This window comes from Petaurus breviceps, unplaced genomic scaffold, assembly GCF_028583685.1.
Source record: "Petaurus breviceps papuanus isolate PSGF00001 unplaced genomic scaffold, PetGlider_PUasm1.0 610, whole genome shotgun sequence".
In the NCBI taxonomy this organism is placed as follows: domain Eukaryota; kingdom Metazoa; phylum Chordata; class Mammalia; order Diprotodontia; family Petauridae; genus Petaurus; species Petaurus breviceps.
Window position 1 is genome coordinate 326,624 of NW_027186402.1, and position 14,175 is coordinate 340,798.

At 46.3% G+C, this 14,175-nt stretch overlaps 1 protein-coding gene across 1 annotated transcript in view; it reads left to right on the forward strand.

Annotated features, from left to right (window-relative positions):
• Positions 1 to 1,207, forward strand: part of PHF21B (PHD finger protein 21B) — a 41,246-nt gene extending 40,039 nt beyond the window's left edge. The window contains exon 13 of the mRNA XM_069103648.1: positions 905 to 1,207. Within this exon, the coding sequence (XP_068959749.1) occupies positions 905 to 1,141 (237 nt within the window). The 3' untranslated portion in view covers positions 1,142 to 1,207. The remainder of the gene's footprint in view (positions 1 to 904) is intronic.
• The last annotated feature ends 12,968 nt before the right edge of the window (positions 1,208 to 14,175 follow it).

Here is a 14,175-nt window from a genome sequence, read left to right on the forward strand (position 1 = left end):
CCCAGCCCTGCCCTGCCCTTCCCCAGGCTAGCCCAGCCCTGCCCAGCCCTGCCCTGCCAGCCCAGCCCTACCCTGACCTTCCCCAGGCTAGCCCAGCCCTGCCCAGCCCTACCCTGCCCTGCAGCCCAGCCCAGCCCATCCCTTCTCAGCCCTGCCCAGGCCTGCCCAGGCCAGCCCAGCCCAGCCCTGCCCAGCCCAGTCCTGCTCAGCCCTGCCCTGCATCTAACCTACATCTTCCTGGAATCAGTCTCCCCATCCTGGCAGCCGGGCAAGGCCATTTCTAGTCTCCCTTCTGACTCTCATGTGTCAGGTTTCCCAACCTGCTCCTGTCTCCTGTAGATATTGGTTATTTTGTTTTGTTTTTTGGAGGAGGGAAGGTAGGGCAATTGACTTGTTAAGTGACTTGCCCAAGGTCAGGTGGCTAGTTTTGTGTTAAGTGTCTGAAGCGGGATTTGAACTCCAGTCCTCCTGACTCCAGGGCTGGTGCTCTATTCACTGTGCCACCTGGCCACCCCCATGCAGATGTTTTAATGGCTCCTTTTCCTCATGCTTCTGCAGGTTTACAAAAGACTCTCCTTACAGTAATCCTGGGGTGGGGTGGGGTCTCTATTCTACTGACTGAGGCACAGGTTGGTTAACTGACTTACCCAGGTAGGACTGCACACATTACAAGGGAGCAGGACCCCAACCTTAGGCCCCCTCTCCCCCCCTACAGTTCTTTCTAGGCTGTTTCTTGGTAGATGGGGGATGGCTCTGCTGGTGTCCAGACCATAATTATTGCCAGTGTCTCCTTGCCTTCAGACAAGAAGAGGTCTCCAAGCTCTATCCCACAGGGGCCATACTGGGGGGCAGAAGGGCACTGGGTAGGTGACACCTTCATCCTCTCTCTGCTCCCTTTGGACAGAAATGCCTGGAGCTCAAGACCAGCCTGCTTGCCCAGCGGAAGGGGGCCCAGTCATCCCTGGAGCGACTCCGGGCTCTCCTCCGATTGATACAGAATGAGCAGATGCTTCAGGTCACCATGACCACCACCACCACCTCTGCCTCCTCACTCCTGGCTGTGCCTTGGATCAAGCCAGCCACCACCTCTGCCTCCATGGCCATGCACACAGCCCTCCAGCAGGCCCAGGGGAACAACTGAGGCCCAGAAAAGAGTGCAGCCCATCGGGTAAGGGGCACTGGGGAATGGGCACCCAGAAAATGAGCCTTCCCAGATCTCCCCCAGCCCATGTCCCCCTTCTATGGGGTCAGCTCCTTAGCGGACCTCTGGTTACCTGGGTCACACTGCCCGAGATGTCCTGATGAATTTCAGTTGAAGAAAGAGAGGAAGGAAAGAGATGAGGAGAGGTGGATGAGGGGCAAGCAAGAAAGGGGAAGGAACAAGAGGAAGGAGAGAGAAGGAGTGGAAAGCAAGAGGCACAAAGGGAAGGAAGGAATAGACACAAGGAAAGAAGAGTGGGGGAGAGGAGAAGGGATGAGCAGACATCTTGATGGGTGTTTGGCTGGGAGGGAGAATTTCAAGTCCAAGGCTTAGTTGCCTTAATTAGCAAGAATAGGGTAGGTTTTAGAGCAAGCTGCAGGAAGGGAAGCTGGGAAGCCAGGGTCCATTGCCAGGGAGTCATGCCCCTTGACTCAGGGTGGTCGTGGGAGGGCACTGGCCTTGGGGTTGAAGATGTAGTGATTCCAGTTTGGACAGCAACAGAACACTGCCCCCCTTCCCGCCTTCTTCCCCCCCCCACACACACACACTGACCCTTCCACCAGATTGTCCTCAAAGAAAATAAGCATTTACCCAAAAGGCAAGCCAAAAGCCAGTCCCCTGCCCGCCCCCCTGCTCCCCCCCGCCCAGTTAGCCTTTCTGGTGGACTACTGAGAGTTCTCTGGGAAGTCCTCTGAAGTGTTGAATGAGCTATGATTGTCAACCCTTCATGTTTGCAGGTCCCGTTGACTTCCTTTGCTATTGAGGTATTTTTCTCCTTGCATTTGGGGGCGTGATGGAGCATAGAACAGACACTGGAAATTTTCGGCAGGATTTGGGGCTTTCAATCATTTGACTTTGGGGTTGGAGCCTTGGGGGGGGGGTGTTTTTCCATTGAAAGAGCCAATAAATATTCCATTTTTTCCGTTTCTTGCCAGTATGGACACTATGCCAAAAAATACTTTTCCATTTTTGTACTGTGTTTTTATTGCAAAGATATTTAATGTGAAGGAAAAAAAAATCGCTGCTCTTTCGCTGCAGGGCCATGATTGCTGGTGGCCCAGGACAAAGGCTGACTTGCCTCTGGGAGAGAGAGGCCCCCATCAGAGGGATCCAGAGACTCTTCCTGGGGGGGGGGGGGCAGATCAGGGAGGAGGAAGAGGACTGAGTTGTGACATTCCAAGAGTGTGCAAGCCTGGAGCCTTTGGGTCATTAAAACAGTGCAGGCACAAGAGCATCCAAGAGAAAACCCTTGAGCCTCCGGATGTTTCCCAAGCAAATACAGCTGAGAGTACAAGAATCAGCAGCGGGGCCTTCTGAGGTCAGCATTGAGATGGACCTGGGGCTCAGCAGCTGCTGCTTGGTTGTTGCCCACCCGCTCAGACGGCCCAAGAGGCCTCTGACAGGTCATGGGACAAGGGTCTGCCACATCCGAAAATCCCATGGTGCCACTCGCTCCCAGGCGTCTCCAGTCAGGGCTTGGTCTCTAATAGCCCGACAGCTGAAGGCAGCTCAGGGACCCTGCAGCCACTTTCACCATTCCGGGAGAAACTGTGCGGAACGTATGATACAGATCTATTTTAATACACTTAACACTGGGTTGAACAAGATTTTTATATTCTTTTATTGATGAACAAAGTGGATTAAAGAAACGACATTGTTATTGTTGGTGATTGTACGCCAATATTTATATGCATCCCAAGGGGGCGCGCAGTAGGAACTTTGGTTCAGGTTTCATGATCTTTTCTTTCTTCTTGGGGGTGGATCCAATAGGAACACTAGAAGGTGGGACACAGGTGGTGGCTGCCCCCCCCACGCTGTGGGCCTCCCCCCCACTGTGGCTTTCCACCCACTTTAGGCCCCCCACACACTGTGGGCCTCCCCTCCTCCTCCCCACTTTGTCCCACACACTTTGCCCTCCCACACTGTGGGTCTCCCCCACTGCGGCCCCCCCCCCTCCCCCCCTTGTCCCCCCCCCCCCCCCCCCCCCCCCCCCCCCGCCCCCCCCCACGCTTCGGTCGCCCCCCTCACTGTGTCCCCCCACTGAAGCCCTCCCAAGCTGCGGGCCCCCCTCCTCCTCAGCACTGTGGGTCCCCCCAGTGCTGCAGCCTGGGACTGGTCGTATGTAGGCTTTGGCTTTTGTTTTCATTTTTCTGCTTTGGTTCTGTTTTGCGAAAGGGAAACTGTCCTGTGGATAGTACGCATAGAGAAAAAAAGTGTTTGTCTTCAATATGCTTCTGTAGTTTTAATTCTTTATAATGCATTAAACTTGATTGACAATTTCAGAGGCTCCTGGTGGTTTCTGGGTTCCCCAGCCATGGTGTCATGGAGGAGGAGGGCAAGGCAGAGCCGCCCTAGGGGAGAAGAGAAAGGAAGCAGGAATGAGAGGGAGCGCTGCAATAGGAAGATGGACCCATCTCTCTGACTGTCAGCACTCAGAGAGGCAGGACAGTCGAGCTGAGGCCCAGAATGGCAGTAGGTGCTGCTGCAGCCTGGAGAAAGGCTCGAGCTTCTCTTCCTATGAAGACGTCTGAAGGCACCAGCTAAAAGGGAGAGCCTGGCTCCCAAGCTGCGGCTGTCAGCTCTATTCACAAGAGGGATGGATGGGGCACAAGAATGCCAGATGAGTCCTTTTGGTGGCAGAGCTCTGAGGTCCTGGGAGGTTTCCCTGGGTGTTCCTGGGAGTTGTGGGTGTCCTTTTGCTGGCAGAGCTGGGGGCTCCAGGGCTCTGAGGTCCTGGGAGGGAAGCCAGGATTCCCTTACTCTCCCTGGGTCTCAGTTTCTGACTCCATAAAAAGAGGAAGCCTGAAGGGCCTCTTCTTCTGTGTGTGCTCCCTCTGGGAGCCTGGGCAGTCAGTTTCCACTGTCACTGAGGGGTTGGATTAGGCAGCCCTGAGGGCCGGTCCAGCTCAGACATGCTGGGTTAGTTCTGTCTTGGGAAGTAATCTTCCCATCTGGGCCTCCTCTGATGTTTGCTGTGTGTGTGACCTTTCTGGTTCTCAGTTTCTTTGCCTGTAAAATGAGGGGGCTGACCTGACTAAGTCTCCTAATTGTCCGATCCAATGGCCTTTTCTCCATCTTCATTCTCCTTGACCTCTCAGCAGCCTTTACACCATGGGTCAGCCTCTTCTCCTGAGATTTTCCTGGCATTGCTCCCTCCTGGCTCTGCTCTTCCCTATCTGACTGCTCCTTGTCTGTCTCGTCATACAGACCATGCCTTCAGACTGTAGTGATCCCAGAGCACTCTCCTGGACCCTCTTCTTCCTTTGGAGATCTCATTAGCTCCAACTGGACTCAATGATTAACCCTGTGCTTCTGAGTCCCAAACCTGCCAAGCCCACCCTAATCTCTGTGCCAACTTTGCACGTGTCAAACCAGATGCGCTGTAGCTAGGCACCTCATTCTTTCTTCCAAATCCTGCCCTCTTCCTCCCTTCCCTATTCCTGGGGAGGGCACTGCCATCCTCCCAATATGCCACCCTTCACATCTGATCAATTGCTGAGTTTGGACCTTTTTGCCTTCATGACATCTCTGTTATAGGCTCCCTCCTCTCCTCTGGCACTGCCAGCCCTGGAGAAGGTCCTTGGCACTTCGTGCCCAGACTATCACAGACTATTTCCTGCAGGCAGGTCTCTTTGCCTCGTGTCTTCCCACTCAACAGTCATCAATGTCTGCCACCTAGCATTTATTAAGCATTTACTATGGTTCAGGCACTGTGCTAAGGGCTAGCGATGCAAAGAAATGCAAGAAATGAGCAACCCCTGTTCCCCAGGAGCTCAGTCTATCTTTAGAGGGAACATGTTCATTACATACAAGCAAGACATGTATGGGGTAAGCCCGTGCTGGGCTCAGGGGGAGGGGCTGAGATTAAGGGGACTGAGAAAGATTTCTCCAAGAAGGTGGGACCTTCCTAAGGCAAAAGAGCTCGGACTGCAATCAAGGACCAACTACCTGGCAAAACTGAGCATAATTTTTCCGGCAAGGAAATGCCATTTAACGAAAGAAGGGTCTTTCAGACTTTCCTGATGAAAAAGCCAGGGCTCAATGGAAAATTTGATCTCCAAATACAAGACACAAGAGAGACATAAAAAGGTAAACAAGGAAAACACACACTCACAAATGCACACACACATGCATGCACACACACATGCACAGACACACACACATAACTTGTGAATCAATAAGAGCAAACTGTTTACATCCCTATATGAGAAGCTGATACCTGTCAATATTGAAATTTATACAATTATCGTGGCATTTAAAAGCAATGTGTGTGTGTGTGTGTGTGTGTGTGTGTGTGTATATATATATATATATATATATATATAGAGAGAGAGAGAGAGAGAGAGGGTGGTTATAAATGAACTAGTCTGATGATAAAAAACCATATTAAGGGGTAGAAAGGGATTGTAATGGGAGAAAAGGAAAGGATGAGACAGAAAAGGGTAAATTATGCCACACAAAGAGGCATTAAAAACATATTATAGTAGAGGGAAAGAAGGGAGGGAGAGGAACATCATATGAACTTAATTCTCATTGGTTCTGGTTCAAGAAAGGATCAATAATAATCAGTTAAGTTTGGGATTCTAATGTGAAAAGACACAAAAACTCATTATAATAGAGGGAAAGGAGAGAGGGAGAGGAGTACTGTATGAAATTTATTCTCATTGGTTTGTGTACAAGAAGGGAATAACATACTCTGTTAAGTATAAAAATCTATTGTTCCCTACAAGCAGTAGGAAGGGTAAGGGGCGGGGGGAGGAAGGGGTGGTTAGAAGGGAGGGAAAGAGTAGTAAGGGAGGAAGGTAGGTAAAGGGCGGGGGAGCAGGGAAGGAATACTGAGGGAGGCAGTGGCCAAAAGGAAAATGCTTAAGGAGGGGAAGGGAAAGAAATAAAAACATAAACAGGAGGGAATAGGATGGAGGGAAAGACACAGATAGTAAGCATAATTGTGAATGTGAATGGGATGAACTCACCCATAAAACAGAGGTGGATAGCAGAATGGATTAAAAACCATAATCCTACAATATGCTGTCTACGAGAAACACATTTGAAACAAGGGGATACTCACAGGGTAAAGGTAAAAGGCTGGAGTAGAATATATTATGCTTCAGCTAAAGTTAAAAAAAAAAAGCAGGGGTAGCAATCCTTATCTCAGATAAAGCAAAAGCAAAAATAGATCTAATTAAAAGAGATAAGAAAGGAAATTTTATCCTTCTAAAAGGCACCATCAAGAATGAAGCAATATAATTGCTTAACATATATGCACCAAGTGGTATAGCATCCAAATTCCTAGAGGAGAAGTTAAGGGAATCAGAGGAAGAAATAGATAGCAAAACTATACTGGTGGGGGACCTCAATCTCCCACTCTGAACTTGATAAATCTAACCTCAAAATAAACAAGACAGAAAGAGGGGAATAGAATTTTAGAGAGGCTAGATATGATAGATCTCTGGAGAAAACTCAATAGGGATAAAAAGGAATATATTTCTTCTCAGTGGTATATGGCATATGTGCAAAAATTGACCATGTACTAGGGCAAAAAACCTCACAATTTAGTGTAGAAAGGCAGAAATATTAAATGCATCCTTCTAAGATCATGTTGCAATAAAAATCTTATGTAATAAAGGGCCATGGAAAGATAGACTAAAAACTAATTGAAAACTAAATAATTTAATCCTAAAGAATGAGTGGGTGAAACAAAAAATTACAGAAACAATCAGTAACTTCATTCAAGAAAATGACAATAATGAGAAAATATACCAAAACTTGTGGGATGCAGCAAAAGCAGTCCTTAAGGGAAGTTTTATATTTCTGAATGCATACATGAATAAAATAGAGAAAATGAAGGTCAATAAATTGGGCATGCAACTGAAAAAGCTAGAGAAAAAAAAAAACAAATTCAACATCCCCAATTAAATACTAAATTAGAGATAATGAAAACCAAAGGAGAGATTAAAAAATTGAAATTAAGAAAACTATTGAATTAATAAATAAAATTAAGAGCTGGCTCTATGAAAAAACAAATAAAATTGATAGACATTTACTCAATATGATAAAAAAAAAAAGAAAGAAGAAAACCAAATTGAGTATCAAAAATGAAAAGTATGAATCTACCTCCAATGAAGAGGAAATTAAAACAATGATTGGAATTATTTTGCCCAATTGTATGCACATAAATTTGACAATCTTAGTGAAATGGATGAATATTTACAAAAATATAAGTTGCCCTGATTAACTGAAGAGAAATTAAATTACTTAAATAACCCCATCTCAGAAAAAGAAGTTGAACAAGCCATCAATGAACTCCCTAGGAAAAAATCTCCAGGGCCAGATGGATTTACTAGCAAATTCTATCAGACATTTAAAGAACAATCGATCCCAATACTCTACAAACTATTTGGGAAAATTGGTAAAGGAGGAATCCTACCAAATTCTTTTTATGACACAAATATGGTACTCATACCTATATTGGGAAGAGACAAAACAGAGAAAGAAAATTATACAAGAATTTCTCTCATGAATATAGATGCAAAAAAATTAAATAAAATATTAGCAAAAAGACTACAGCAACTTATCACAAAAATAATACGCTTTGATCTGGTAGGATTTATTCCAAGAATGCAAGGGTGGTTCAATATTAGGAAAACTATAGTATTATTGATCATATCAACAACAAAACTAGCAGAAAGCAGATAATTATCTCAATTGATGCAGAAAAGGCTTTTGACAAAATACAACACTCGTTAAAAAACACTAGAAAGTATAGGAATAAATGGAGTCTTTCTTAAAATGATAAGTAGCATCTATCTAAAACCATGAGCAAATATTATATATAATAGGGATAAGCTAGAAGCATTTCCAATAAGATCAGGGGTGAAACAAGGTGTCCACTGTCACCCCTCTTATTCAATTTTGCACTTAAAATGTTAACAGCAGCAATAAGAGGAGAAAAAGAAATTGAAGGAATCAAATTAGGCAAAGAAGAGACTAAGCTATCTGTCTTTTCAGATGATATGATGATATACTTAGAGAATCCTAGAGAACCAAGTAAAAAACTACTTGAGATAATAAAGAAATTTGGCAAAGTTGCAGGATATAAAATAAACCCACATAAATCCTTAGCATTACTATATATTTCTAACAAAACCCAACAGCAAGAGATAGAAAGAGAAATCCCATTTAAAGTTACTGTGGACATTATAAAATATTTGGGAATCTAACTGCCAAAATAAACCCAGGACCTATACAAACACAATTACAAAACACTTTTCACACAAATAAAGTAAGATCTAACTAACTGGAAAAACATCAGTTGCTCATGGCTGGGTTGAGCTAATATATTAAAAATGACAATTTTACCTAAATTAAATTACATATTTAGTGCCATACCAATCAATCTACCAAAAAATTACTTTATAGAGTTAGAAAAAGTAGTAACAAAATTCATTTGAAAGAACAAAAGATCCAGAATATCAAGGCAATTAATGAAAAGAAATGTTAGAGAAGGTGGCCTAGCCAGCCCAGATTTTAATCTGTATTGTAAAGCAGCAGTCATCAAAACTGCTTGGTACTGGCTGAGGAATAGAGCAGTGGATCATTGGAATAGATTGAGTACATGAGAGTCAGCAGTCAATGACCACAGTAATTTACTGTTTGATAAACCCAAAGACCCCAGTTTTTGGGATAGGAACTCACTATTTGACAAAAACTGCTGGAAAAACTAGAATATAGTATGGCAGAAATTGGGCATAGACCAATATCTAACACCATATACCAAAATCAAGTCTAAATGGGTACACAATCTAGGTATAAAGGCTGATATTGTAAGCAATCTGGGAAAACAAAGATTAGTTTACCTGTCAGATTTATGGAGAAGGGAAGATTTTATGATCAAACAAGAGTTAGAGAGCATTATAAAATGCAAAATGGATAATTTTGATTACGTTAAATTGAAAAGTTTCTGTATAAACAAAGTGAATGTAATGAAGATTAAGAGGGAAGTAGAAAATTGGGAAAGAATTTTTACAACCAGTGTCTCTGATAAAGGCCCCATTTCTAAAATATACAGAGAATTGAGTCAAATCTGCAAGAATACAAGCCATTCCCCAATTGATAAATGGTCAAAGGATATGAACAGGGAGTTTTCAGAGGAAGAAATTAAAGATATCTATAAGTATATGAAAAAATTCTCTAAATCATTATGATTAGAGAAACGCAAATCAAAACAACTCTGAGGTACCACATCTCACCAGTCAGATTGGCTGAGGACAAAACAGGAAAGTGATAAATGCTGGAGAGGATGTAGAAAATTTGGAACACTAATGCATTGTTGGTGGAGTTGTGAACTGATTCAACCATTCTGGAGACCAATCTGAAATTATACCCAAAGGGTTATAAATAAGTGCATACCCTTTGACCCAGAAATACCACTTCTAGGGTCATATCCCAAAGAGGTCATAGAAGTATAGAAGTGGGAAGAGGCCCCGTATGTACATATATATATATATATCAGCTCTTTTTGTGGTGCCAAAGAATTGGAAATCAAGGGGATGCCCATCGATTGGGGAATAGCTAAAAAGTTATGGTATATGAATGTAATGGAATACTTTTGTGCTATGAGAAGTAAGGAGCAGACAGACTTCACAATAACCTGGAGAGACTTATACAAACTGATGTTGAGTGAGAAGAACAGAACCAGGAGAAATTTGTACAGAATTACAGACAGAACATATTGGGATGACCACCTTTGATAGCCTGGGCTTTTCTCAGCAACGCAAGGTTATAAGACAACTCCAAACGACTCATGATGGAAAGAGACATCCACATTCAGAGCAAGAGCTTTGAGTGCAGATTGAAGCAAAGCACCAGCTCTCTGTCTTTTTCTTGTTTTGTTTCCTCTTTTCCATTGTTCATTCCATCATTTATAATCCTTCTTTACAACCTGACTAATGTTTGATGTGAAGGTATTTGCAGATCCTGTATTTGATTGCATGTGGCCATGGGGGGAGGGGAGAGATGGAGGGAGAGAAAATTTGAAACTTAAGGGACTGTGGAACTGAATGTTGTAAACTAAAAGTAAACAAATAAATAATTAAAAAGAAGGTGGGACATCAACAGGGCTTGAAGGAATCCAAGGCAGCTGGGCAGTGGCCAGGAGGGGGGAGAATCTTCTAGGCTGAGGGATGGCCAGTGAGACAGTCCTTTCACCATATACGAGTCTGAACATTTCACTTTCCCACCAGTAGACTCCAGAGGCTCCCTTTCACTTCCAGGATCACATGGGGAATTCTACTTGGCCGTTCAAGCCCAGCCCCTGCTCCCAACACCAGGGACATCCTCCATGCGTGGTGTCCTTTCCCCTCATCTCCCCTTCTGAGCTCCCTCAAGTCCCATCTAAAATCTGGCTTTGTCCAGGAAGCCAGTGTTGATCCCCTTTCTTACTGGAATAGAACAGAATTCTGTCAATTATCTTCAATTTCTCCTGTCACTTGTTTGTACACGAATGCGGGCGTGCTGTCTCTCCCATTAGAGCAGAAACTCTTTGAGGGCAGGGACTGTCTTTTGTCTCTTCATGTATCCCCAGGACTTAGCACAGGGCTTGGCACACAGTAGGTAGCTCCTTCCAGCTCCAGGTCTGTGGTTTTGTGCTCCCGTGAGGGGATGCTTCCCAATTTCCCTTTCAGCTTTGACCCTGGGGTTCATGTGAAGGAGCAAGATGAATGTTTCCGTTTTAAATGAACGTACACACATGTGCAGACAGACACACATCTCACCGTGATCAAGAGTATGGATCAATGCTGTGTCCTTGCATTTTTAGGACTACTATTGTCCTTCTTCTAGGGACCAGAGGAACTTGTACAGAACAATTTCCCACCCACCCCAATGTCTTGATTTGACATTTCTAGTGGGATCAGGTCCCTTGAGGCTTTCCTTCAAAGTAGCCAACACTCGTCGGGCTCCAGGCTTTGGCTGAAGGGCAGCACATGAGCTCCACCAGCCAGGATGATACCCAGCCAGGCTGAGGACAATCCCAGACCATCCCGGGTGTGATGTCCAAGTTCCCCTATTCTCTTTAGCTTCCTCTTTCCCCCAGGTGAGCTGGTCCAGCCATGGGCAGTCGGAAGCTAAGCCAGCCTCAGGGCTTCCTCTTCCTTAACCCAAATGAGATGCCCAGGGCCTTGGGGCTCCTTCCACATACTAGGCTACCTTCTGGGACCTGAGCCCAGGGCCTTTGAACCTCAATGGAGTCAGATTCTCACTCTGTGCCCATGTCGCACAAATCAATGAGAGGAGCCTCCCTGTGATGGCCCAGTCACCTGGGGGAGGGTCTCAGCCCCCGGCCCCAGTTAGCCTTTCTTAATGTCACTGAAATCCCATCTTCCCACATTTTGCCTCAGCAGGCTCCAGGGGCTGGGTTGGCGATCACCAGGGACCAGGATGCCTAATTCTGCTCTAGGTCCAGGGACTGGCATTGTTCCCAGGAAGAATTCCACACTACTATTGACCCCAGGCTGGAGGGTGCCTTTGCTTGTTGAATCCCCCCTACCTCCATCTCCCCTCACAAGACCTGGTCACAGGAGCCTTGGCTGTGGCCCTCACCTGCTTCCTCCTCCTCAGCTGCTGTCACTACTGACCAAGTCTCTTCCTTCCTCTGGGCCTCAGTTTCCTTGTCCATGAAATGGGACAGGCTGATCTCTAAGATCCAGGGTAGAAGAGAGCAAACCTGTTCTACACACAAACTGCCTATGCAAACAAACTCAGTTTCTGGAGAGCAAGGTCTTAGAAGCACAGTGGATAGAGTACAGGGCCTGGAGTCTGCAAGACCTAAGTTCAAATCCAGCCTCAGACATGTCTGAACTGTGTGACCCTGAACAAGTCACTTAACCTCTGACTGCCTCAGTTTCCTCATCTGTCAAACAGGGATGACAATAGCACCGATCTCCCAGGGCAGCCTGAGGATCACGGTGGTGATATTCCTGAAGATATGCACTGGGGCACAGTGCTACATTATTGCTAACGCTGTTATTTTGTCATCATGGTGGGGAAGCAGCAGACTCAGGTCCTGGAGGCTGGGCACCGACCTCTTTCAGGGCCGTTGGCCTCATCTCCGGAGTAATTTCCATTTCAAGCTGCCCTCATCTTCAAAGCCGTCCCCACTGTACGTCCTGCTATCCCGCCAATCAACCACGCGGACGTTATTTCTGGACAGTGCTTTATTATTTTAAGCTGAAGTCTGCTTTGCACGGTCCTAGTGTGTGTGGCCATGGGCACGTGTGCGCATTGCTAGGGGTTTATCTCCACAGTCACTTTCTTTTTGCCATGGAAATGATCCCAAAATTGTTCTTTGATGAGAGAGAAGAGTTCATAGGGGCACCCAGCACAAACGCTGGCATTCTGCAATTATTGTTTGTGAGGAGAGATGGTGATCAAAGGAACGGCAGGGGGCATCTCAGGGACACCTCTCAGACTCGGCAAATTTGAAACATAGATTTTCCCTGCACCCGCATTTCCCCACAGCCCCTCCTGCATAATTCATGACTTCCCCTGAATGTCATTGTTCACTCTGGCATTCGCAGCTCCTGGCTCTTTGGGAAACCAGTATTCATTGTCTCCCCCCATATCCCCCTCCTTGAGGCTGAACCTGAAACAGTCGCACTATTGTTCTGAGCTGCTGGAGAGCAAGATGCCTCCCGTCAGGGGAGAAAGCTGCAGGTTCCTAAACTAACAAAGGGGGTTTGCAGGGGACCATGAAGCCCTCCCTTTGTTTGTAGAGAGCATCAGCCGGCCCAGCTACTCGGACACTGTCCAGCACTGCAGGCCAGAGCTACTTCCTTGGGGTCCCTGGGTGGCAGTCAGGCCACCAGGAAGGAGCACAGGTTTTGAAGCCAAGGCAATGGCATTGATTCCTGACTCTGCTACATACTGGCTGTGTAGACATGAGCAAGTCCCTGCCCCCCTGGGCCTTCCTGCACTCTCACCAGTGGTGGGGGTGTACTAGAGGAGAGGCCATGGGCAGCTCTGTGCAAGGGCTGCCTTCTGCTTTTAACGGGTTCTGAGAATCAGGGAATTTGGAGCCTGAAGGGATGTCGGGGACCATCTGACATATTAGAGAGACGCTAGGGAAGACAGCTATCAAGATGGCTGAGGCCTCATCTATCCCAGAAAGCCACAAAACATCAGCCAGAAGAGCATGGGCAACAGGAAAGGGGGAATAGCAGAGAAGCAGGTGGAAGGAAACCTCCTGGGATGACCAGAGACGGGCTGGAGACACAGTCTTTGGGCGTCTCCGTGTCAAGAGTGGAGAGCTCCCCAAGAAAGGCCCCATCGCAAGGACCTTGGAAATGACCAGGAGCGATGCTGCCAGACCCAGCTGGAGGGAGCCCAAAGTCCCTGAGCTCTCTCCAGAAGCACCATGGAGGACTCTGCTGAGCCAATGTTTCTGAACTCAAAGGTCCAGGGGAGCTTGAAACTGAAGAGCAGGGCTCCTAGCATAGAAATGCCCTGGGAAGAGGAGGTCAGGTGAGTAATGGAGGGGACTCAGGCAGAGTACAAACAGGACTAGCTTCCACACCCAAAGCATAGAACAGAGCAGAGCCCGGATGTTTCAGAGAGCCGAGGCAGCAGACAGAAGCAAAGAGAAGAGAATGTGAATCCTGACAAAGAATTGTGACAGATCCAGAAGGTCCCCAAATCCAGCTTGGAGGGCGAGAGCTACAAAGAGGCTTGAAGCAAATGAGGCATTTCCTACAACTATGTGAATCCCTGAAGGGATAAAGCAAGACACACACACACACACACACACACACACACACACAAAACAAAAACACAAAAACAAAAACAAAGAAAAAAAGAAAAAAATGCACCCAAACTTAGATGGATACATGAAAAAGAAAACACCCCCCCCCCCCCCCCCCCCCCACCCCACTCTGTCTCTGTGTGTCTAGCTGTTCTTTCCTGCCTTTTGCTGGAGACTG